Source organism: Diplotaxodon limnothrissa, linkage group LG16 (genome assembly GCF_057381915.1).
Source record: "Diplotaxodon limnothrissa isolate DT_005_m linkage group LG16, D_limnothrissa_male_GT1.1, whole genome shotgun sequence".
Lineage (NCBI taxonomy): Eukaryota > Metazoa > Chordata > Actinopteri > Cichliformes > Cichlidae > Diplotaxodon > Diplotaxodon limnothrissa.
The window spans coordinates 26,963,315-26,990,360 of record NC_140611.1 but is presented as its reverse complement, the minus strand read 5'-3'; the positions used below and the strand labels follow the sequence as shown (position 1 = coordinate 26,990,360).

General features: G+C 37.8%; 1 protein-coding gene across 1 annotated transcript; it reads left to right on the top strand.

The window, feature by feature from the left end:
* Positions 1–20,466: 20,466 nt before the first annotated feature.
* On the top strand, positions 20,467–25,491 carry LOC146616351 (uncharacterized). Its single transcript, XM_085374299.1, has 13 exons — positions 20,467–20,525; positions 20,881–20,918; positions 21,217–21,301; positions 21,401–21,491; positions 21,631–21,719; positions 21,800–21,927; positions 22,022–22,073; positions 23,396–23,493; positions 23,596–23,732; positions 23,816–23,881; positions 24,069–24,115; positions 24,281–24,429; positions 25,148–25,491. Exons 2-13 carry the CDS (start codon positions 20,894–20,896, stop codon positions 25,489–25,491), a joined length of 1,311 nt encoding a protein of 436 aa, XP_085230425.1. The 5' UTR covers positions 20,467–20,525; positions 20,881–20,893.
* The last annotated feature ends 1,555 nt before the right edge of the window (positions 25,492–27,046 follow it).

Sequence of the window (27,046 nt, the reverse complement as noted above, 5' to 3'; positions counted from 1 at the left end):
CTTAGTGCACAAGAGCATAGTACCAAATTAAATATAAACTTTTTTACAAATATGCCAAATTTGGCATGCACAGGTATAGTTTTTCTTTAATCCTTAGAGCAACAGTAATTGAATGCTGTGTTCAATGACAGAAGGCAGAAACAGGAGAGAGTGAAGAATAGAGTGAAGAATATTTAGGCTTCAGATGCAAACAGGGTTGATCAACTGAGTGAAGTCTATATGTCAATAGAGGAAGCAAGCAAGCATTTAAACATTTTGTTATACTTAAAGTACAATCAGCAGTGATGCTGATAGATGCAAATGCGACTTGCAAATTCAAATATAAATATTTAACTTGAAAAAACATTACATTACTGCTTAAGGCTGTTTATTTGTATTGTTGCTGAACCTGATCATCCCCCTTCCCACCACCATCTGTCAAACACTGGCTGGCAGAGAGTGGGCTAAGTATTTCAGGGATCTACAGTATGAGCAGTTTTTATGAGGAAGACTCTGAGTTTTTAGCTTTAGAAACTATCTAGCACAGTCTATTTTATATTCCATTGAGTTACATATAAGAGTAATTTAATACACCTGTTTCCTCAGATTTAAGAAGTATCTGTTCAAATAGCACTCATCAGTCATTGATTTCTTAGAACAAGATGACAGAATTTTATGCAACCTTTCATATTCCAACAAACAATTTGTTCATAATAATGGCTCATTAACTTGTAGTTATGACTTACAGCAACGTGAATGTTTTCTGCAAATTATTGATGTCAACAGTTCGCTTGAGTTATTATTTATGTATTAATTCTTGAAGAAATCACCTGGTGATATAACAGTAGGCAATTGTGCAACTGGATGACCTGGGTTCAAACGCAAGCAAGCAGAGTAGGCAGGAGGCAGTGTTAGCCTAGAGCAGGGGTCACTAACAGGCGGACCGGGGTCCGAGTCCGGACCCAGTCGCCATCCTGTATGGACACGGACCTATAGTTAACAAAATATTAAATTATATTTAATTTTGACGGGGCGATTCAATTTTAAGTGGTAACGTTACATTGTATTAGACCAGGGAACATACAAACCAATTGTGTGTGAGTTAAGCCACCCACATGACACTACTTAGCCAATCACATCTGCGCATTCAAGGCGATCGCAACACTGAGTGCAGACACAGACAGACAGAGGAAAGAGACGGTGAGAGGCGAAAAACAACTATGGCGCTTTCAAAAAAGAGAAAAGTAGACACCGAAAATAGAACTTTCAAGACTGAATGGACCGACGCATATACGTTCATTCTTCCGGCCGCAAGCAGCAAACCAGTGTGTCTCATATGTTCAGAAACCGTGGCACTGACTAAAAGTGGCAATGTCAAACGCCACTATGAGACAAAGCACAAAGCTTTTGAACAATCATACCCACCCAAGTCTGAACTCAGGTCCCAGAAAATTAGCAGTCTCAGAGCCCAATATGATCAATCGACAAGGATCTTAACCAGTTCTTTCACTGCCCAACAACGTGCTCATGAATGTTCCCTCAGAGTTGCTTGGATTTTAGGTCAACACAAAAAGCCCTTTGCAGATGCAGGTGTTTTCAAAGACCGCATGAGTGCAGTAGCAGAAACATTACTTGAGGGTAAACAAAAAGAAGAGCTTTGTGACAAAATAAAGCAAATACCTATGTCAGCATCAACAGCCACAAAGAGAAGTGAAATATTAGCTCAGGATGTGCTATCCCAGCTGGAAGAAGCTATCCATAAGACACCATGTGTAGGCTTGGCTGTAGATGAGTCCACTGATGTGTCTGACAATGCTCAGCTGTTAGTTTATGTAAGGTTCTTCAACAATGATAAGAAAGAGTTCTGTGAAGACCTGCTAGGTGTAACTTCCCTTCACAGCACTACAAGAGGAGAGGATATTTACCTGGCCATTAAGGAAATGTTAACAAAGCGAGGAATAGAGCCAAACCAAGTGGTTTCAATAACCACAGATGGAGCCCCTGCTATGATGGGGAGAGAGAAAGGAGCTGTAGCAAGAATGAAAGAGGACAACCCCAAGCTAATCTCTTACCATTGCATTATTCATCAGTCAGTGTCCAACTTTTCTCTCTTTTTAAATGATGGGAAAAACATGGATATTGTGGCTTTTTTGGTTGATATCACTTCACACCTGAATGAACTGATTATGCACACTTCCCAACAGTGAAGGAACAGGTTCAGGGACAGAGAGATGTGTCCTCTTTTGTTGACTTTGTTGATAAGCTGATTGAAAACTTCAGCAAACGTTTTGATAGCTTCAGCTTTGGACAGTAGCTCACCATGTTCATAAAGAACCCATTTGCCATCACTGATGTCAGAGGGTTCTCAAAGGAAGTCACACAGCACTTCAAGTGGGCAAATGCTGGGCCTCTTCAAATGCAACTAATTGATCTCCAAGCAGATGTGGCCCTGAAAGAGCAGTTTGGAAGAACTGAACCTGCCTTCTGGTTCCAAATGGTCTCTGAGACAGCTTTCCCAAATCTGAGGAAAGTAGCCCTGTACATCTTGACCATGTTTGACTCCACATACAGCTGTGAGGCAGCTTTCTCCACAATGAACATAATAAAAACTAAATATCGTTCCAGGCTCACCAATGAGCACCTTCACATGTGTATGAGAATCGCCCTGACACCATTCCAGCCCAGATTTAAAATCCTAGTAGAGCAAACTAAAGCTCAATTCTCTCACTGAACAACAGAAAGTGGGGAAGTGGAATATAAGGGGGTGAAAGAAAGAGAAACTGTAAAATTGTTAAAATGTTTTGATGTTATCTGTTGAAAATGTATTGAGACTGTTAAGTCGAGATGTAAAATGTAAAGAAAAAGGGAAACGTTTTTTTTTTCTGAAATTAAGCACTTTGTTTTAAGATGCACAATTTAGCCATTTTATTTATTTTCTCTAATTCATTTTAAACAGCAGCCCTATATCTAATGTAGGCCTACTGTGTGTTTCAGTGTTAACAATAAATTTTGTTGAAATGTTTTTAACTTGTATTTTCATTGATTTGACAGTCTATTGTTCATTCGTTCAGATATAAATTTTTTAAATAAAAGGTTGCTTCTCTATCACAATCATAACGTAAGTTAGACATTATGATGTCCCGGACCTCTGCTTGAGAAGATTTTCTCCAACTGGACCTCCTCAAATTTTAGTTTAATACCCCTGGCCTAGAGATTAAAAATAGAAACTTGTTCAAAGGTCGTCTTGGGGTGATCGAGAAAACGTGGGCTGAGTGAGTGCTTGACTAAGTCAACCTCGGGCAAGTGCTCCGGTTGCATTAATGTCACCTTTACCTTCAGTAGTCAGCATTAGACAACATTTGGTAGTACTAGGAAGTATAAAGTATATTTTGTACTTTTCTGTTTGTTTGTTTGCTTGCTAGCTTTCCTGACTGGCAAAGTTTTGGCAAAGTCTCTAACTATTTCATACTCTCTGTTCTCTGGAGTGTAAACAACAATGAGAAATTATAAGTTTTGAATGCATCCTTTAGGGTCTACACACCCTGCAGTTGTCTTATTTGACAGTTCTTATTTAGAGATTTCACTGATGTAATCACTAAACTGCATTTAAGATTTCTGGTCTTATTTCTCTCTAAAACAATATTTTACTTAATTTTTCCACATGTAAAAAACAACAAACATACCCTTCTGGCAAATTTCAGAGTTCAAGCAAGCTCCTGCCTGAACATATTAACACTCCACTGTATCTAAATCTTTTCTCTTCTGCTGAATGTTCTGCCATCTGCCTCTGCCTCTCTCTTTGGACTGTATGCTTCTTTTCTGAGAAAGGATAGGAGACCATTCATCACCTGTTCTAATTAAACATGCCCTCATAGGGAAGCAGCGGCAGCCGCAGGGGAAAAGAGACAAGAGAAGGAGATAGATTGCATTTGGAAAGATGAAAAAAGACAGAGAGAGAGACAGAGAGGGAAGAATGACACTGGCAAAGCAGAGAGAGTCACTGTGATAGAGAGCACAGGGAGGATGTGAAAAAGATGTGGTGGCTATAAGTCAGGTCTCCCGCCAGATGGGCTGAGCCCCCTACCTGGGTAATAAGAAGAGTGACTCCCTCGTCAGGACGCCTGACAGCCCTGTCTTAGTCCATTTCTTTAACAACATGCGGTCCTTTTTCCATTCCACTGGAGACTGATGGAAGTTGTGCGTCACAGCAACTGCAGCTTCAGGCTGGTAGGACTGCACAACAGGGCTGAGATTGATTCCAGTAGTACTTCTTGATTCCTGACCCCTTTTCCTCACTGACAGATCAGTTAGATTATCCTGACAATCATGGTGCTTGATCCCCTAATGTGAATTTATACCTGTGGCACTCCGTTTCTGTGCAAGGTAAAGACAGAAAAAAATGACATTATTTGTCAAGTTACAGGACACCTGAAGTTCAGCAACTTTCTTCAAACAGGATTCCTATGAAATGGACTGTACAGTATTAGGTTGCAAGTGTGAATATTTGTAAATGTCACAGCATAGTAATAAAAATAGTGAAGTTTAGTAACAAAGACTGTTGTTTGTGATCACCTTATATCACCTAAAATCCATCAAAGCATTCTTCATAAGTTACTATGGTATTTTAATGGTAAATATTATGTGTCACTCTGTTTTAGTTTGATGTTTATCATTACTGCATGAACTCCCACATTTCATATATTTACCAAAATGTTGTGTTACAGGAAACGACAGCTGAAAGTGGAAACAGTTAGGCCTTTTCCCTAGATACAGCATAAGTCTGCATTCTGTGGCTTTACTCAGTTAATTTGGTTTGAATACACAACAAGGACTATTAAATATGTCAAGCTGACTGACCTTTATTCAATGGCACAAATATTAAATATATCACTCTTTCCTGCAATGTATTACACAAACTGACTGGGGGAGCGGGAGGTGAGAAAATATAAATCTACAAAAATATGAAAACTGAAACAGCCAACAACCTAAAATGAACAGCTCTGTGGTTTCTTGTTTCAGAGGACTAAACTATGAATCAAACAATGGCATTCCAGCTTAAAACACACAGTTAAGTCTTCAACCCTTCAGAATGACATGTTAAAATGACATAAAATCCACATTAGAAACTGGTTTCTTGAACATGACAGTGGGTTTACTGTACTCCAATGGCCTCAGCATCATAATATTTCAATGTCAAGAGACCATTTTAAAAGAAGGGAAACCAGGAGAAAGGTATTGTGTATGCCAAATTGCAAAAAACCTGCACTAAAAGTCAGTGCCAAAGGGGTTTTGGAGTAATGAATCCAAATGTGAAATATTTGCTATTTACACTATGTATCGAGGAGGTTGGGAGAGCAGTCCAGCAGTGGCTCTGAGTGCAGAAAAATACCATCAGATTTCAATGCACCATGCAATGCCATCTGAAAAAGCACCTGATTGGCAACAGTTTAATTTTTCAGCATGACAATGCACACTGCCAATGCAGTAAAAGCATACCTGGATAGAAGAACACACAATGGCTTCCCCAGAGCCCAGACATTTTTGAAGCAACACAAAATCATCTTGACAGATAAGAGAACATAAAGGCAGCCAACATCCAAAAAAAAAAAAAAACTTTGGAAGATGAATGCCCTTCAAGAAGCCTGAAGAACGATTATTGAAGGCTATTTAAAGAAATTACAAGAAAGCTTGCCTAGAGTTATTCCGTATGTGATAGAAAATACAGTAAAATTGGTCATACCGACTACTGACTTTCTATATGACAAGCAGGTTAATGCAGATTACTATAGAATTATTAGATTTTTCATGTACTGCCTGATGTTGTTTGCAGTGATGACACGGATAGAATTTCTTAGTAATAAGAAAATATTGTCACTTTGCTTACACCTTCAACATGTCTGTTTTCCTTTTCCTCTGAGTTTGTGTGGTCGCATTATGAGATATTTAGATATATAAGGAACACTGATATTTTCATTTGACTCGATACAGGCTACTAATTTGGTTCAGACATTTTAATTTGTAATTACCATTCCCTCCATTAACAATTAGGCTACCAGTATCCTGAAATCAAAGAATCAGTTAATTTAGCAGCTTAATTTATGACCATATACTTGGAAACATAATGACATTTATGTCACTCACATCTATACTCTGTCATTAGCGTTCATAACTTGGAGTGATTTGCAGTTTTGAAATCTTAGTGGAAATTGTCCTAACTGCAAAACTGAGCACACACAGCACAGTACACGGCTGTTCCTGGAAGACAAGAATAAATTTTACCAGCTACATATCAGCACTTAGTCTTATCTAAACATACAGACATTCTTAAAAATTGATAAATTGTTAGTTATAAATCATTTCAAGAACAATTTATATTTTGTCAACCTGTTGGCATGGCAAGCACTATGTATCTAAAAATGTATAATATTCATACTGTGGTGTTTTGGCTTGTTGGGCTTTGGAGCCTGTTTTTCTTTGCTGCTCTAACCTTTTTGCCTGTGAGTCTCAAGTGAGGTTGCTGGGCTGGTTCCTGTCCCTGAGTCACCCCCAGAGGCTCCCGCTGGTCCCATCCATCCTACACCTGCTTCACATTTGGTAATCAAGTGCTGGGTATATCAAACCTGGAGGTTCGCTGCCAGATTGTCTTCACCATTATGGTCCGTGCTCCAAGCTTTCTCTGAAACCTTCACCCTGAACAAACAAAACAAACAAAAGAAAAACTCACATGCTGCCTGTGTGCCTCCACAAATCTCAAAGCTTGCCTTCTTTATCACCGATTCTCTGTAACCTGTCAAAAGAAGCTGCCCATTCTATTTCTGTTGCTTTCACTAGCAGGTCCACTCTTATACAACACATAGCTACCATGTGTAACCCTGTTTTTCTGTAGAACTTCCCCACCTCCAACCCACTGGTTAATCGTAATTCACTTTGTGTCAATAAACTTCTTAAATTTGCCGTCACTCAAGATCAAGTTTAAGTTGACAGTTTCAGACTTTATGTAAAGGGTAATGTAAAGTCATCCATTCCCCCCTTATTATTGAGTCAAAGCACATCATGACACTGGTTTATTACAGTTTTATTTCAACAGCTGCACTGAGGGAGAAAACCAAAGACTGCCACTGAAAATAGACACCATCTCCACCCCCTCCCTGTGAATTGATATTAAAAATAGTCCACAGTATTAGAAAAAGAGGGGGACAAAAGCTGACAAACTGTGACTGAATTGCTGATTGCAGCAGACATAATAATAAAAGCTCAGTGCTCAGAGTTTGAATCAAGTGTGTGAAGAAGAAGGGACCCGAAGCAAAGTGGACATGCTTGTTATAATTTCCGACCAACATTGACTCTTCAGGCTTGTAGTTTCTAGATTGATTCATTGCAATCTAAAATGTTCTTTTTGTGTAGAGTTTAGCATGCATCAGAATGACTAATTTCAGTGAGTGACCTTTTGAATAGACACATTTATTCATCACGGGCCATAGTGTTAATTGTCTTCTGTTCTGACTTAGAGACGCCTCCTCAATATAACAAATAGACAGTCTGCTCCTGTGGGGGAGTTGTGAGGCAGAGTGTGAAATTAATACTCCTGTCTTTGCAGTGCAATAAATAAAGTCTTTAGTTTATCAAGGGAGAGCACCCTCCTACTTGCATACCATTACAGGTACCGACATGGTTAAAAAGGCCATGTTTATTATTTCACACTTAACTGGAAATGTGAAAATGATTCACCACAATTTCACTCTATCATCTGAAAAGAACAAAATTATAGAAAAGGCCAATATTGTTGGCATGCTCAGCATGTCAAAGCAACACGCAATCAACTGCAGGAAATACAACTACAGATTTAGTAAGAAATAGCATAGCGTATGAGTACAGATGATACTGATGATCTATACAGCCCAAATTCCAAAAAAGATTTGATGCTAATATTTCATGAAAAAAAAAATATTTAGCTCATTTTGAATTTGATGACTGTAACACTTCCCAAAAAGTTGAGATCTTGTTTACAACAGTGTAGGATCCTCTCTTCTTCTGTTTTCATTCACATTTTCAAGAGCATCCCAATAGTCTTGTAATTTGGGTTGTAGTAAAAAAGTGGTTACTGGGAATATTTATTTAAAGCAAACAATACAAAGTAGTTTTGTTTTTAAATGTTACTGTTAACTCTTTTATATAAATGTAATGAGAATATGTGCAACAGTAACATCATCATTTTCCTAGAAGAATCTGCTGACTGAAAAATCAAATAGAGTTATGTAAGGAAGGGCCAAGAGGTTTCCTTAATTGGTATTATTTCTTAATTTATCTATGTGGATACTTAGTTATCTTTAAAGGCTAGGGCACTGACAATTTTCCAAATGTCAGTTCCACCAACTATTGTCCCATCTGACTCACACATTTGTTTCCTTGGGGGATAAGCTCCAGTTGCTCATACATGATACTTCCATCACAGGCAGCTGCACAAGTGTCAAGGGACACAGTAGTGATAAAGATACAGCAATGTAAAATTAATGCAGGGCCGCAAAGGAGTGCTGACAGGATTAAAGATGTTAGTGTTGCAACCCAGTGAGCAGGTGTGTACAATAAGTCACCTTTATAAGAAGAAATGACAGAAGGATGTAACAATCTGATGACATAATGTAATTCTTACAGCCTTTATTTCCCCACATTGGGAGTCAAGCAAAAAAAACAGCAGTCATTTAATAATGAAGAAAATACCCTTTTCACTGCAAACATTTTATAGTAGAACAAGCACAGATAACTGATAACAAATGGCTGCATAACGTATACGTGACCACTATACCAGCTATTGTCATTGCTCTGTGACTGACATGGCCTATGGGATCCATAATGGAATTCAGCCCTTTTTTTGAGCTTAATAATTACATATGTGCTTTTCCTGAAATGGCAAATCAAAATGCTCTCTGTGAAAAAAGATAAATTAGTTTTAAGTTTTAATGCAGCATTTTCTGAGAGAGTCTTGGGAGAATCTCAGCGTGAGAACATCTTGTTTACCTGTTATGACATATTTGACGTTGATATAGTACCTTGAAACATGGTAATGCAACATATTGTTCTTCTTATCTTTTTCACTAATGCTCAGCCTTTTGGATATCTATAAATAAAACTTTCAGTTTATCTGGTCAATTTAAATTCGTTTAGTAGGTTCTTCCATTCAGATATGAAAGGCTCAATCTTTCAAAATAAATAATGTCTTTAACTAATGAATTTATGATTCAACTGATTAAACATGACAAGACCTATAATTTAAAGAAAAAAAAATTCAAGTAAAACAAAAGAAATATCTATTTTGGAATATTGTATTTTGGTTTAGGTATATGTCAGTCTGGTGTGTATCTCCTGTATGGGATTTTTGTTTTGCATCAAAGCAAGTGTCTTTATTCTCTCAAAACAGTGGAAACATTAGGCCCAAATCAAAAATCTGATATTATTTATTTATCAGATTTATTTATTTATTTTTTAAAAATGCCCTGGCCAGCTCAGCGATACCTAAACACCTAAAAGACCACACAGCATAACTAACATGCATGATAACGTCTAACCAAATCAAGAACACTCTCATGGAGATAGTGTTCTCGTTGTCAAAGTCTACAATTAAGAAATACCTTTATGAACATAAATGCAAAAGTCTTGATGCAATCATCCAGGTAAGGAAGTCCCAAAAATGTCTTTGGACGGTGGGAGGAAGCCAGAGTGCCCGGAGGGAACCCACGCAAACACAGGGAGAACATGCAAACTCCACACAGAAAGACCCCGGCCTGATGGTGGAATTGAACTCAGTCTCTCCTTGCTGTGCGGCAACAGTGCTAACCACCATGCCACCGTGCTCCCTTAATTCATAACCAGTTAATGCAAAATCAAAACTCCTTTAATATCACATCTGCACTTGATGAGATATTTATGTTTGATTTAAAATCCACTGTGATAGTGTGCATAGGTGTTTCTTTGTCCAACACATTATGGACTGAATTGTATTCCTGAGAGTGTCTGTATAATCCTTTTCATTAATTTAACAGAACAAGCACGATTGAATGTGCGCGTGAATGGAATAAAAGTACATCCCTAGACAGAAATCCACCGGTAAAAGCATAATCACTGAATGGTTGGTAAAAATAAATTCAACAAATTGCTGGTTGTTGGTGGTGTTTAAGTTTGTAACTCCACATGATGGAACAGGAATTGCTCCCTGATATCCCAGTATCATTTTCTGACATATCCTGGCATGCCAAACAGAACCAAAAAGTGAAGCAATAGGCTGACCTTGGAGTACCATTTGTTGATTTAGTGAGACACACTCTGAAGCAGCTGTCAATACAGTGCCTCTAAACGATTGATTTAATGTCTGTTCATAAATCATCATAAATGTCAATGATGGATTTACTTTATGGACACTCTTAATTTTTCCTCTAAATGAATCCTGTGTTTATGTTGTTTGCATTTGTATTGTCTAGAATGATCTCTGGTTAAGATTTATGCTCTCTGTTACACATAAAAGTGTGGAAGCTTTAGCCTTGTATCTCTTGGTATACTGGATAGCTAGATTTTGATCTTATCTCTGATATCCACTCTGTCACTTTCATGCTTACCATCCAAGAGAACATTTTATTCTCATGGTGCAAACAGTAGTTCATCCTCAAGACAAAGGTATGTAAATATTCATCCAATAATGTTTCTTTATTAGCGGTGTGTTGACTGTCTCCTAGAGTGTGAGAATTTCAGAACTGTAGTCTATTCTTCCTGTCCCATCAGTTATTTCAACTTGGTCTCCTGGCCATAAAGAGCTTCCATATTCACCATCCACCCTTTGAAATGCAGACTACCTATTCCACAACTTGCTTTACATTCCTGCTTCACATATAACATTTTCAGGATCCGGTATATGCTGTCAAAGCAAGGAACATACTGTGCATTGTGAAATAGATTTCCCAACACCAACTGTGTAAGAAGGGATTGAAACCAGTGAAATATCTCCAGGTTGCAATTAAGTCATGACAAGCAAATCACACATGCTATCATTCCCTGTGGAGTAGTGGTGAAAACATCTGTGATTAAATCCTTTCACAGTTTTGATTTGGTTTTAATTTCACGTTCACAATGCACACAAAATCAGGTGTCTGTGTATTTGGCAGCCCCAATATTACACCAGCCCTTATTTTGGGTGCGTACTAAGGGGAAAAAAACTATCCAAAGATAGTTAGACTTTGGCTCGTAATACACAGTTTATATATATTTTTTTATTATCTTATTTTGACCAAATTAACACTGACTAATTTCCTTTCATGATCTTTTTATTATTTAAAATGCCATTAGTCTCCTAAATCCCAGTCTAATTAAGGCTTAAGAAAATGTAATGAAATCCAATTTGACAATGCCGCACTGGTTTCCCACACCATGTCTAATGATCCATTGCCTTTCCAATACAGAAAAGGAGCTGGGGGGAGAGAATGAGAGAGAAGGCCTCATCGCATCAGCATATCTTTAGTCCTCTGTCGGCAGTGTGCCTGCCTGGGTTATTAAATGAATCTCTTATAATCAGACAAAACTATTTTACACAGGCACAGCAGTGACATAAGCCCAGCTGTATCCCTGTTTGATGCTGAGATATTTGATGCGTTGCCTTCATTGCCATGGAAAAAAACATCCCTAAACACATTATCTGTAAATTAACAACTATACTATGCAATATTTCATTTTATGTAGGCATTACCTTTTAATGTGTTTTAATTCCAGAAGTCATAAATTACTCTTAAAGAGAGCAGGGAGTGGAATAGTGAGGGTTAAGGAAATGGCTAAAAGAAGAAGAAAGAGCTCCACTCATACATTCAGCACGTTATCACTACAGAAGCCATCAAACATTGTGCAAATGGTGGTGGAATGTTTTCTTGAAAAGCCTCAAATAAGAATGCACTTTAAAAAAAAAAATCATACCACTATGAGGGTATCACTGATAAATTTTGATATGGTAATTGATGCACCTCCAAAAATGTGTTTGAAAAAGCATTGGGCTGTTGAGAAAAATGAAAATGCATCCTAAAACTAGAGTAGTATGTTCTCTTCTCTAACTAATTCTTCTTCTAGCTTCTCTCATTGTCTGCTAGTTGCCCTCTCAAACGGAAAACAACAACAACAGGACACTTCATTAAATAAAATGGCAGTCAAGCTTTAAGAAACTATAAACAAATCTTTCCCCAGGTTTCTTTTTCAGGGCAGTTGCAGTAATTCTTTAGTCTTGACCATATTTCTGCTTCTCTCTGAGTCTTTTTTCTATTTAATCTTTTCCCTTCCTTTGTTCCTGAGAAATGCTCCAGCTAATCACCAGAGGGCTGAGGGCCATTTGCTTCTACTCACTAGTCTGGCCTCCCAGGATGCCCCAGATGGATCCCATTCTGGGTGTTCAATGACATCTTCCCAGCTGTCTTCTTTCTCAGCCCTCAGAAATTTTTTCTCAATCCCTTCTCTTATATCCTTGGGAGTAAACTTATTGAAGGGGCATTTTTCATTTGCTTCACTGTGAACTGAAGAGTACTCTGGTCACAGGCAAGTTGAAGTCCTGGCTTTTCTTTTCATGATGATGCAGAACCCATTCATCGAGTATTTATATCTCCCACTGATAATCATAACATTGGAGATAAATGACTGATAATTGTTGTGTTAAATTATAAAATAATAATACTAATACTACTACTAATAATAATAATAATAAGTTGTTTTATAGACACGGGTATATTTTTTTATTAATGTATCTTGAGTTAAATGGCTCATAGATCATAGGTCCAGTTTTCATCTAAACAATGTAGAACACAGTACTATCAGTTTTGACATTAATCACATTAACATTGTCCTCTACTATAGTAATTATTTATTTGCTACCAAAAACTAGTGCAGTACATCCATGAAAACTACTACCCTACCAGCAATGACTGGGTTGTTCGTTTTCTGCTTATCAGCCCTAGGGATAAGGCTAGAGCTGACACTGGGTGTTCTCTTAACAAAGAAAAATAGACAACCACACACTCACCACCACACAGAATTGTTCCAATCAGGGTATTTGAGCAAGGAATCCTCTTTGTGTGAGGCACGGGGGCTAACTACTGCAGAACTATATCACCCATGAATGTAAACATGATTTACAATAAATTTCCGAGAACTTATACATAAATAAAACGGTGCTTTAAAATCTATGCTCCACTATTTTGGATCCAAACCAACAACAGGTCTTTAGATGCCATCCTTCCTAAATGTCATAGTGGGCTGATAGAAGTGGGGTTTAAGTAATTGTTTTCCAAAGGTACATTACAGTTCAAATTGCCTGAGTGTTTGATTGTAACAAAGAGAATGGAGGTGATAAAACCTGTTACTAAATCCTCTCTCCCTGTAAACCTCTAAGTCAAGCTGACTCACCCACTACTTTGCCTATTCCCCTGAGAGTGATATGTGTGAGCGTGGGTGGACTCATATTCACTGGGACTTTAAAATGACTGCTCTGGGTTTACTCATAAAGCTGAGATGTTATTTCAAATGTAAAACAATAAAGTCACTTTATTTCCAGTTAAATGTTTGCTTCACCCAAAGTTAGGCTCACATATTTGTCCGCAAATGTATAACTTTGAACATTCATTGAGTTTGTAATGGAGAGATAAATGCATGCATTGGTGAGTTCTTAATACTATATTTTACATACAGGCTAACAATATGTGTTTGTGTGTGTTCCTGTTTCCTTAAACCTTTTATTGATTGCTAAAAATGCTAGCAAAAGAACTGAGAATGATGATTTTTTTAAATGTGTTGGCAGTGATGAGGCAGAACGTTTAATTTTAAGTCAAAATTTTCTATTTCTGGTTTGTGTCCCACTTTCGATATTTTACTATCGCTTATACATTAGCAGAAGTAGTCAACATCTCCCATGCAAAATCACAGTAATCTGTTAGTCCCCTCGACTAATTTCACCTAGAGACTGCCAGGAACCACTCATCAACTAGTTGGCGAATACGTATTTTTCCCTAGCAATCAGTGTCTGTTTTATAGGCCTGAGTGACTTTGGCTTAAGATGGGAAACCTAGCTACCTGATAAAGCAAAAGCACTATATTCTCTCACAATTTTGGAAAAAAAAAATCATTTTTTAAATCAATTTTTTAATTAATTAATTCATTCTTACTTGTTGTTTACTTTATGTTGGTGTCATAATTTCTCATTTTCAGTTTCTTATTTGTTTAGCCTTTTACCCCAGTGGCTTTCTGAGGTTCCTGCTTGAAAGTGTCAACGTAACCAAGGATGAAACACAGACAAATATAAAATATATTTTTCTGAGTGTCATTTTTTTTTTATTGCATATAACCCTTTTGAAAACATGCTGCAGTAGACCGAAAATTAAGGAAAACCATGAATCAACACATGGACGTGCAAAACAGATCAAAGTTACACCTTAAGAGATGGAAATGTGCTGGGAATGCGGTTATATCACCACCGTGGATTTTATCGAAACAAAATGGCAAAGGTAAAACAGAATTCATGCTGGGGTTTTTTCAAATGTGAAGCATAATTTTGGTTTTCTTTGGCTTCTGGTTCAATGAATTTTGGTTGGCACGTGATGAAATTTGCAATTTTGAAATCTGAGAGATCTGTGCTTTCAGCAGAGACATTGCTTGTCTGTGTATATGCTTTTGCTTTGGGTAAACAGGAGATTCTGAACTTTGTGTTTAAATCTTTCCATGGAATCTGTTTACCTCCTCTTTAATTTTTTGTTGTTTTGGTGGTGTTTGGTGGTCATGGAAATGGTTTGTGAGCTTTTAGCTGATAGTCTGACGTTTCCGTGGATACCATACTTGTCTATATATAAATAACAAAACTCCAAAACACAAATTTGGAGTAAATGGATTTAACCTCAGCCTGTTTTATATTCTTTAATTTATGTAAAAGAGCTTAAAATATGAACTTCATGATTTCATTAAAATGAAATCTGAATTTCAAAGAGCACGGATGCCAAATGTGACAATTTCCTTTTCATACCTGCAGGAAACGAAACCATCACAAACAGCACTGATCTGCCTCTCAGACTGTGAACACAGCACATAGGTTGCAAAGGAGGATACTGGGAACGACATCATGTCAAGCCTCCTTTCGATTGGAGTTGTCAGTGAGAATGAGCGATGCAAAATGCCAATGTCAAAAAGCCCTGTGTTTAGCTTGTCTGTGCTGACAGGTTAGGAAATGGAGCATGCTACCTGACCAGCATAAGAGAATTGCTGCCCTCCGGTGCTGCAGCAGTCACATCTGCGGGCCAACGATAAACAACTTTTCATGCCTTCAATCACATATACATATATATATATATATATATATATATATATATATATATATATATATATATATATATATATATATATATATATATATATATATATATATATATATATATACTTAACCACTCATTGTACTATATAATGAATTGCCTCTGAGTATTCTACATGCAATGTAAATTACCAGCAAACACATGTAGAAGCTCTCATTTAATTAGAAAATCTAATATATTTTTCTGTTGCTGGAACACAAAGCAAGAGAAAATCAGAAAGAGAAAAAGACAGAGAAAGAAAATGGGGCTATACTCATGGTGATTGAAGGCATGAAAAGTTGTTTATCGTTGGCCCGCAGATGTGACTGCTGCAGCACCGGAGGGCAGCAATTCTCTTATGCTGGTCAGGTAGCATGCTCCATTTCCTAACCTGTCAGCACAGACAAGCTAAACACAGGGCTTTTTGACATTGGCATTTTGCATCGCTCATTCTCACTGACAACTCCAATCGAAAGGAGGCTTGACATGATGTCGTTCCCAGTATCCTCCTTTGCAACCTATGTGCTGTGTTCACAGTCTGAGAGGCAGATCAGTGCTGTTTGTGATGGTTTCGTTTCCTGCAGGTATGAAAAGGAAATTGTCACATTTGGCATCCGTGCTCTTTGAAATTCAGATTTCATTTTAATGAAATCATGAAGTTCATATTTTAAGCTCTTTTACATAAATTAAAGAATATAAAACAGGCTGAGGTTAAATCCATTTACTCCAAATTTGTGATTTGAAGATTTTGTGGATTCTTTGAAAAGTCAGATGTTTAGACAGTTTTGGTAGTTTAACTACACAAGTACTAAACAAGCAATGAAAAACATTCTGGAACTGTTCATACATCGTAGAATCTGCCACTTACATGAAGTTATTTTTTGGAGTCTTTCACTAATATATACCCCCCCCCCCTCCTGTTATACTTTTGGGTTACAACTGGCTGTTTCTCTCACCTTTGCCATCCCTGCTGCACATCCACAGGAGTATTGGTCTTCTGCTAAAATATGATTGTAGCTCTATATCCATTTATATTTCCTGACAGTACCTACTGTAATATCTCCCAAATCAAATAAATGTCATCATTCATCACAAAAGCAAGTCTCTTCTGATTCGAAAGATACAGGAAAATCCAATTTGCTTTAGCCTGACATACATCTATCAAGACTGCTTTCTCTAACTGAACTTTAAGGTTAATGTTGTTGTTGTTTTTATTCTGCACTGTCTGTACTTTATTCTTCTCTAAAACATATAATTATCACATGTCAGTTAAGGCCAAGGTCAGTGTGATAATGACTGAAGAGAAAAATACTGATTTCTTCAGACAAACAAAATGTAGGAAAAACGTATTGTAGAATTTACTATGCTAATTCTTTGAATAAATCTCTACTGTAAATATGTATATATGTATAAGTATATATATATATTTAAACCCCCTACAGTGTTTAAAGAAGGACTAAACAAATTATATGGTAAGCTTTTTTCTCTGTGTAACTTTGGAGAATTTTAGAAGATAAGCATTATTATGCTGTCACACATTGCAGACACAGTATCAAAAGGTTGTGGGTTGTACTACTATGTCAGATATTTGTCTAGTAAACGGTGCAGAAGGTTAAACTTTGAATAAATAAATAACACCAAGAGCTGTTGCAACATCCAATATTTCTTTCATACATCCAAAAATTAATTCAAATGCAAAGTGTTAAGTCACATAAATACACAACAAAAACAACTGGCCTAATAGTATAGAATTCTTTCTATTTTAGTCATATAACCCTATTATTCGAAGGTAAGCTGAACTTAACTTACAGATATTGAATGGGAAAAGAAATCATAAGAGGTTTTTAACGCTGTGAAGAGCACAGAAGCATATCTGAAACAACAATCCCTCGGGATATGCAGTCATCCTCAGCTGAGTTCACCCACCCTGTTTGTTTTCACCACTGTACTGATCTCGCCAATAGTATTTCACCCATCAGAGTTCACTCCTCCAGACAGAAATACAAAAAGAAAAAATGTTTTTGGGGGTATACAGTAACTTTTGACAGAAGTAATTATCTTTATGGTAAGCCTTGAGTGGCAAGATTTTTTTATGGTGTTGAGATCACGTATTCTACCTGATAACCCCAAAAAGACACAAATGGAATATATTTTCCTTTTCACTTGCTTGATATTATTCTGCCAGAACCTTAAGCCAAATATGCAGCAGATGTAGTACCGCTATAAGCCACAATATAGGAATATTGGAAAACAATATAGGAAAATAACACCCAAAAGGCTTTGGAAGCAGAGCTGTACAGAATGACATTTTTGCCATTTCACTGAATACCAAATGTCCCTATAAACATATGACCTTCCTTTTATCCCAACACACTTATCTCAGCCTCAGTTTGTTAATTCATTATTTTATTATTTTTAAATACATTCAAAAGTTTGAAATAGATAGTTCCCCACAAATATACATCACTAACAATGCATTCCCTATTTCAAGAGATTTTGTATGTCTGACTACTCTCTTGCCTGTCTCACGTGTCTTCAGTGGTTCTGATTATTGCCACCTCGCTGGTCATTTGAGTTGCCAGAGGAATTGAGGAGTGATGCACACCTCTCCAGTGCATGGATGCATCTCTAATTAAATACCACTCCAATGGGGACAGTCACTGAAAGATACTGCTGGTGTTTTTACTGTCATTATGAAATGGCTACTGTATGTCATGTGTGCATTTGTAAATGCAGATGGCAGGTGAAACCTTGGAGGCTGTATGCATTTAATCAAATCAAATCAAATCAAATCACTTTTATTGTCACATCACATGTGCAGGTACATTGGTACAGCACATGTGAGTGAAATTCTTGTGTGCGAGCTTCACAAGCAACAGAGTTGTGCAAAATACAATAATGTAAACAAGCAAAATACAAGAATGGCTACATCTGAAACTAATAAATATATGTACAATATATAATAGTATATGCATTTCTGGATGTGTATACTAAATATTTTTCTACGTGCGTGTGTGTGTGTGTACACATATTTTACAAATTAAATAGAGTAAACTTTATGCTGTGTATATTTGTGTTGCCAAACAGTATTAAAGTTGTACCAACCTTTGCATGTATTAACTATATCCTCTGCTATCAGGCATAATTTGACATACAAACAATAGTAAAATTACAGCTATTCATTCATTTTGCATCAGTGATGCAGGGACACTGGGAAGACTGAGCCCAAAACAGATGAACTGGCCAGTATCACAAACTCAAAAGTGAATGTAGGCCTGAAACCAACAACGATTTTAGATGACTTAGGTTAATTCAGCCCTGTAGTCAGTTGAGGCAACTCCATGGTCCAGTGGCTTTAAACAGATTCTACAGTATTCATCCTTGTGAGGAGTTCATTTTGGGCTCTTCACCTACTGTGTACAAATCAATGAAGCAGAAGGAACAGCATAAAAAGGCACTTCTAAAAATAAAGTGATGCTCTGGATTCAGGCAGAGTATGTTATGTCTAAATCCCCTGGAATTAAAAAAAAAGTTATTTTATAATGTAATTAAAATTAAGCAGCAGAACCGTCTCTATGATGCTTTCATCTCTAATATGCTTTTTCTGGTGTCAGAGTCAGATTACTCACTATTGTTAGAGTTTAAAGTACTTACAGTAGCCACAAAGCCCAGCAGACAATATGACATTCTGATTTTCCAAAATATTATAAAGGCTAAAATAACTGTATTTCCCAGCTACAGGGTTGATGGTGCAATCAGTGTACTGCAGTCCCTTCTGTTGTCACAGGCTCAGACAGAGGACCCAATGGTGCAGAAAGGTTCTGGGCTGATGAATAAGCACACAGCCCTCTGATTACAGCAGCTCTCTCTCTATTCAAGCCTTTGTGTCACTTTGTGACACAATTAGTCTTGACGAGCAAAGAGCCCTCTTGTGTCTGCCTTTTACCTGCTCCCATTCCTGTCCTTTAATTCAATTTACAAGCAACAAATATGATTGCTATGTGGATTCCAGACAAAACTGATCATACCGCTCCTTTGTTGTCTTCTTGTAACTGAGTCACAGATGACTGACTATCCTCCCTTTACATGTAATAAAGATGCACATGAGATACTTTGTTATTGTCAGTCTATCACAGAACAGCAGCTCATGGGTGAAGGTTTGTCGAGTGAATATTTCATGTGCTCTTTTGCCTGCTGATTTGGCAGGATGGTAAGTTAATATTTGTAGTTATAATAGTAATAAGCAGTATAATAGCCAATGCTGCAGTTATTCACACACATCTATTGTAGCTCTCTCTCATACACACACAGACACACACTATATATATATATACAGTGGGGCAAAAAAGTATTTAGTCAGCCACCGATTGTGCAAGTTCCCCCACTTAAAATGATGACAGAGGTCAGTAATTTGCACCAGAGGTACACTTCAACTGTGAGAGACAGAATGTGAAAAAAAAATCCATGAATCCACATGGTAGGATTTGTAAAGAATTTATTCGTAAATCAGGGTGGAAAATAAGTATTTGGTCACCTCAAACAAGGAAAATCTCTGGCTCTCACAGACCTGTAACGTCTTCTGTAAGAAGCTTTTCTGTCCTCCACTCGTTACCTGTATGAATGGCACCTGTTTGAACTCATCATCTGTATAAAAGACACCTGTACGGTGTACATTTTAGGACATCGTCAGGTATCAGACAAAAAATTGTCAGGTGTCAGTTGTCAAAAAAAAAATTGTCAGGTATCAGACAAAAAATTGTCAGGTGTCAGTTGTCAAAAAAAAAATTGTCAGGTATCAGACAAAAAATTGTCAGGTGTCAGTTGTCAAAAAAAAAATTGTCAGGTATCAGAAAAAAAATTGTCAGGTGTCAGAAAAAAAATTGTCAGGTGTCAGTTGTCAAAAAAAAAAAAAAGTCAGGTATCAGAAAAAAAATTGTCAGGTGTCAGAAAAAAAGTTGTCAGGTGTCAGACAAAAAATTGTCAGGTGTCAGACAAAAAATTGTCAGGTGTCAGAAAAAAAATTGTCAGGTATCAGAACACAAGGTACCAGAGAGAAAATCTTCCTGCAGGTGGCGCTGTTGTCATGTCCCACCCGAATTGATTTCCAAATACGTCATCAACGTGTGACCGTGGGAGAGCGTAAGGTCATTGACCTCACCGGAGTTTTACCGTGGTTCAGGCTCCTAACGACACAAGGTAAGTTTAACTTTTTCTCCCTTTTGTTCATATTTTTGCCACAGTTGTGTTATATTAAGTTGCAGTTATGTTGTGAAAGTTACATATCAGAGACGGAAAGCCAGTTTTGTACGAAACCAAATCAGTACTATTTTTGTCTGGCTAATTCATTCTAGCTAGCGACAGTGGTGAAACGTGATTCAAATTTAAACTGTTCAGTAATTGTTTTGTATACATTTCAGCAAATGGACAAGCTGAAAGCTTACGAGCAGCCTGCATCCTTTCTGTCGCTCTTTTTCTTTATTTCTCTTTTCTATATTGCTACTGTCGGGATATTTTTTGATCCCGATTTTTTTTTTTCTGTTATTGTTTTTAGACTTTGCTGCAATATGTCATCTGACGATGATGAAAGGAGTATCCGACTCTGGCTGGTTCCCATGACTGTACCAAAAATACTTTTTTTTTTATTAAAAAAAGAGCATTAAAAATAAATGACTAAAGTACAACTTATTTATTAACTACTGTTCACCTCTTTAATATCAAAGAAGTGTATTTTTTGCTACACATGTTTTATTTGTGGGCACTGAATAGACGATGCTTTTAGTGTAATTGCCACATAAAAAGATTTAGTACTTTACTGGTTAATTACTTATGTTCAGTGTAAGAGGTGGGTGATCAATTAGACTGTTGTTGTTACACTTAACCTTTCAAGATATGATGATAATAACATTGTTCAACAAAGGCTTAAAACAAAAGGAAATCAGCTGTGCACTGAATTCATATGGGCATAAAATAAGGTAAGTCTGCATTTCAACAGTTTCCGTGACAACTCTCTAAAATGACAAAACATGCAGTTTGCATTTAATATAATGTAAGTCTGTGTTGTCTTTTAACAGTGAGAGGCATCTGAGACGAGTTTTAAAACTTCTAGGGTTGAAGCGAAGATGCCCCCAACGACCTTTTACTGAAATCCACAAAGCTGTGGAGGTAAGCGTTAAAACATCAGTGCAAAAAATATATATTTTCCTGAAGTCTGTGTCATGAGCTATTGTAGAAACAATAAATGTTATTTTCTGTAGTGATTTAAAAAAAAAAACATTCAATTGTCTGTTTGTTTGTTTTTTAGAGTGAGATGAAACAGTGGTCTCCTGAACAAGGAATCAGGGCAATGGTAAAGCGGGTAAGGGATGTCAGAGGAGTGCGGCCTTGTTACAGGTTGGTTAAATAGTGTGTATATAATCAAGTATTCTCTTGTTTTACTGTTGAGCTCATAGTAAAATCTATTGTTACTGTAGAGACGATGTTGCTAATATAATGAGGTATATGGATGCAAGTGGTCTTCAGAGGAGATCTCCTGGAAAGAAGAAAATTCCCCGTCGGAATTACATCAGCCGTGGTCCAAATGACACATGGCACATTGATGGTATTTATTTTATCTTTTCAATTAACCTTCCAAACATGTTTTGATGGTACTTCTGTTGAAACAAATTGTAATTATTATTTGTTGTTTCATATAGGCAATGATAAACTGAAGTTCTTTGGAATGTGGATACATTTGGGGATTGATGGGTAGGTTTGAATATGGCATTCGCTACTTAATTTATTATATTCAGTGATAGTACAAAGTTGCTTCAAGATAAGGATGTGCGGTAAACTGAGGTGTTATCTCTCCTGAGGAGTCTAGGGCAGGGATGGGCAAGTCCAGGCCTCGAGGGCCAGTGTCCTGCAGGTTTTAGATGTGTCCTTGATCCACAGCTGATTCAAATGGCTAAATTACCCTCACAACATGTTTTGTAGTTCTCCAGAGGCCTGGTAATGAACTAATCATTTTATTCAAGTGTGTTTACCCAGGGTGATATCTAAAACATGCAGGACACTGGCCCTCGAGGTCTGGATTTGGCCAAGCCTGGTCTAAGGGACCAAGATAAAGTATGAATAGTGAAGGAGTATTCAAGATGGCGGTTTTTAAAAGGCTTATTTCCTGCTAGTCTTAAAGTTCCATTTCAGACTGGCAGTTAATTTCAGGGAGGGCCAAGACCAACACAACAAACAAAACATCCCTGATATAAAGTAAACAGAATTTAACTCCAAAGAAAATAAAATGTACAATTTACGATAACCTACCTAACCAACACATAAACAGGAGAATACAAGGGATTACAAAACAAAAGGCAGCTCTCCCCTCGCGTCAGTCTGAACACAGTCAAGAGTCACATTCAATTCCAAAGGCATGTAAGCCTACACAACTATGGCAGTCAAAATGGCCGGAGGAACCAGAAACAACGCCTAGACATAATACAATGGAAAACCAGCATACTCTTTGTCAGGGGAAGACATTTGTTCAAACACAAGCAAGAGAAATAAGACACTGCAGACCAAACTCAGAGTGTATAAGAGCGTGCGCACGGGTGAGTGTCTCTGAGGAACACACACACCGAATGCAGGCTTGCTTCCTTTATTTATAGGAAAAAGCAGGTTACATAGTACTTTCTCTTTTGTGAGAAGTCGAAGAGAGGTTAGGCATTAGATCAGCTTATCTGATCTTTCACACACTGGGGTAAGAATACAGAAGTATATCATGCTTTATCTGACATCACAGACACTGAAGTAAAGAATGCATCATTATATCATGTTTGTCAAACATCTCAGACACTGAGGTAAGGAATGCATCATGTTTTCCTTTAACAATAGACTTGGTTAGGTGATTCTTCAACAATAGGCTTGGTTATGTGAAAATATATGAACACTTGAATATAAGGCACACTTGATTATATTGTATTTCATAAAAATCCTCTGTCACTCTTGGGGAATGTAACAAAAACCAAACATAGTGCCAAAACATGATTAAATCATATGTACAAGTGGCCACTTTTCTGTTTCTTTCTTTTCAGATTTTCCAGGAAGGTTCTATGGCTAAAGGTGGGCACATCCAACCGCAAACAAAACTTTGTGGCCAGATACTTCTTTGAGGCTGTTCAAGAACAGGGTGGTATGCAATATACTAAAAAAATGGGGGGTTAAAAAAGATTACATTTTGTTAATAAATTTATTTTTTCATCATTCACTAATTATCTTCAGTTTGTGTCTTTAGGCTGTCCTCAAATGATTCGGGGGGACAGAGGAAAGGAGAACCTTGTTGTGGGTCAAATGCAGATGGCATTTCACATGCGAGATCTTGGGAATCAGGCATGGAGGTGCTTCAGAATGGGGACATCAGTGCACAACCAGGTATGTCTTTAAGCTGGTAAATGACTATTTCTAAAGTAACAACCTGACAACAAAACTGATAATGTCATGTTTCTGTTGTTTAGAGAGCTGAATGTTTCAACAGTATTTTAAAGCGGACATGGATTAAGAAATGGCTGACAACATTTGAGGTAAAGCAAATCTTTCACCTGTAAAACCTATTAACAAAGACTAGCCATCAAAATTTCGTTAAACATACGATGGATTAGTTTATCTGAAAACACAAGGCCAGAATCTGTGTTTATGTACATCTGTACCTTTTCACTAATGAAATTCTCACCTTCACAACTTATGTCTTTTTCAAAACAACATGCGTAGGCCATGATGGAGTCTGGGATCCTTGAACTGGACAATCCTGTGCACATGTAAGTCAATATTTTTAGACATGAAAAATAATCAAGCAGCAGTATGAAAGTATGTGGTCTAGGAATGCCTTTGTTTTTTGAGTACTGATTAAAATTTAGCTTTTACTTATTCTACCTCAAAGAAGCAGATGAACATATTAATTTTTTAATTCTCCTTTTTCATAGCAACTGCTTGCAGTACTCACACTTGCCACTGCTTCAAAGAGACTTAAAAACGGAGCAAACAGTTTGGAACACCCATGACATCCGCAAGCAACGCAATGCACCTGGTCCATTTGGGAAACCCGACCTTCTGTTTACCTCACCACCTCCTGGTATGTCATTTGAAAGCCTGTGGGGTTTTAGTTTTTTGTTTGTTTTTTAACTTTCATTAGTTTACTTTTACTTTGATATAGCACTCTTCACAGGATAAAAACCACAAAGTGGCTTCACAATAATATAAAACAGATAAACATAAAACAGCACAATCGAACACACAGAATAAATGCAATCAAGGAAACGTAATGATGGAGGCAGAGCATTCCATGACCTGGGAGCCACCGCTTTGGAGAATCTCTTGCCTCTGGTCTTCTGGTGGGACTACTAACAGCCATTGATTAGATGATCACAGGCTGGGAGAGGGAGCGTGGGGTTCTATAAGATCAGAAATTAAGGCAGGAGCTTCACGATTCGGAGCATTGAAAGTCATTACTAAAATTTTAAAATGAATTTTCTAAAATATACTGGAAGCCAGTGTAATGAGCGTAAAACTGTTATAATGTGCTTTCTCTTTTGTGTCTTCCGAAGAAGCCTACTTGTAGTACAATAAGAGATTTCTGAATTTCTACTGTCAATACTAAAATGGCTTCATATTGACACCTTTAACTAAAAATTTATCTAAATGTTTGAGTGATATTTCCATCTTTAAGTTTCTGTAATAACATCTGTAAACACTGACTGCTTCTTATACAGGTTCTAGAACAGCTTTGTCATTATTCATTTATTTTTAACATTCAAAGTGAACATCTTTTCAATATTGTCTTTCATTCGCAGGATATGGCAATGTGCTGCACATTGTTGACCCAGACCTTTTAGACTATGCCAAGCAATTAATCTGTGAGAGGGAAGAGCCTTCACTGGTAGCAAACCAGGAATTCAGAGACATGTGCCAGAACATTTTAGAAAACAGCCAGTTTCCCTGCACACCTGATGGTTGCCTTGCTGCATACCTCATGCTAGTCCAAGAGCTCACAACTGCCATGAACAGAAATGCAGTTCCTACACCTTCTACGTTTGCCGAGGCAAATGACATATACATCTTTCTGAAGAGAGAGAGGATGGAAGGTGCACCAGATCTCCGATGTTATTCCCGGGATCTGCTGGAGCCACTCGCCTAGCTTGGGAGTCACCGCACCTAGTGCTCCGATTACCACGGGGACCACCGTTACCTTCACCCTCCACATCCTCTCGAGCTCTTCTCTGAGCCCTTGGTATTTCTCCAGCTTCTCGTGTTCCTTCTTCCTGATATTGCTGTCATTCGGAACCGCTACATCGATCACTACGGCCGTCTTCTTCTGTTTGTCTACCACCACTATGTCCGGTCTGGAAGTCCCACAGGATCTTAGCTGGATGGGCAAGAGACGAAACAGGGCGTTGTTGGAATAGATATATATATATATATATATATATATATATCGATTGTGGCGATCGTGGCTCAAGAGTTGGGAGTTCGCCTTGTAATCGGAAGGTTGCCGGTTCGAGCCCCGGCTTGGACAGTCTCGGTCGTTGTGTCCTTGGGCAAGACACTTCACCCATTGCCTACTGGTGGGGGTCAGAGGGCCTGGTGGCGCCAGTGTCCGGCAGCCTCGCCTCTGTCAGTGCGCCCCAGGGTGGCTGTGGCTACAATGCCATCCCCAGTGTGTGTGAATGGGTGGATGACAGGTTGTGTAAAGCGCTTTGGGGTCCTTAGGGACTAGAAAAGCGCTATACAAATACAGGCCATTTACCATATATATATATATATATATATATATATATATATATATATATATATATATATTAGGGGTGCAACGATATTCGTATCGATATTGAACCGTTCGATACAGTGCTTTCGGTTCGGTACGCATATGTATCGAACAATACAACATTTGTAATTTATTTTATCAACTTTCCTTCTGACGATGCTGTCTGTGTTGAGCGCTCAGTGAATCTAGGCTGCACTGTCGAGCGCAGATCCACTGAGCGCTCAACACAGACAGCATAGTCAGAAGGAAGAGCGCAGGGCACCTCCCCCACCCTCATTCAGATCTGGCGTTTGGAATTATTTTGGTTTTCATGTGACGTATGACCCTGAAGGTAAGCGAGTCATGGACTAAAGTAAAACAGTATGTTGGATGTGCCATGCAATGCTCAATTACATGGGTGGGAACTAGTGTGTTAGCGCAGTTAGCTCGTTAACGTGTTGGCCGTCTAGCCCCATGCACGGGGCGATCGGCGGTAGCTCGTTAACGGAGATTTGCCGTGTTGTGGTGTTAAGGTCATTTCAACGAGATTAACCTGAAAGCACTAGTGGGAACACAACGAATATGACTGCACATTTACGCCGACATCATCCTAGTGCAAAGACAAAAACAACAAGCATGCTACTAACTTTAGCCGAGTCATTTAGACAGCTGTTAGCACATGATTCTCCTTATGCTGCTGAGAATATAGCCCAGAAGAAGCAGATAGTATAGCTTTTATTTTGGAAAGAGCCATTTCTCTGTAATAAACTCTCTTTTCCAAAGATGCATGATTCCGCAATCAGATACAGGGCTTGCAATATCGCTAGCCTGACGTCCTGGGGCTAGCGATTTTTTCAGTCGGGCTACCAAAATCTATCTCTTCCCTGCCCGTCGGGCTATTGTAGGAAGGAAAAATATATGTCAATGCTTTTGCATTCTTTCAGAAATG

Coding starts and splice junctions, on each gene's coding strand:
- LOC146616351 (XM_085374299.1), top strand. CDS start 20,894: ATGTCATCTGACGATGATGAAAGGA. Junction 21,302..21,400: donor TCATATGGGCATAAAATAAG/GTAAGTCTGCAT, acceptor GTCTTTTAACAG/TGAGAGGCATCTGAGACGAG. Junction 23,494..23,595: donor GGCTGTTCAAGAACAGGGTG/GTATGCAATATA, acceptor TTGTGTCTTTAG/GCTGTCCTCAAATGATTCGG.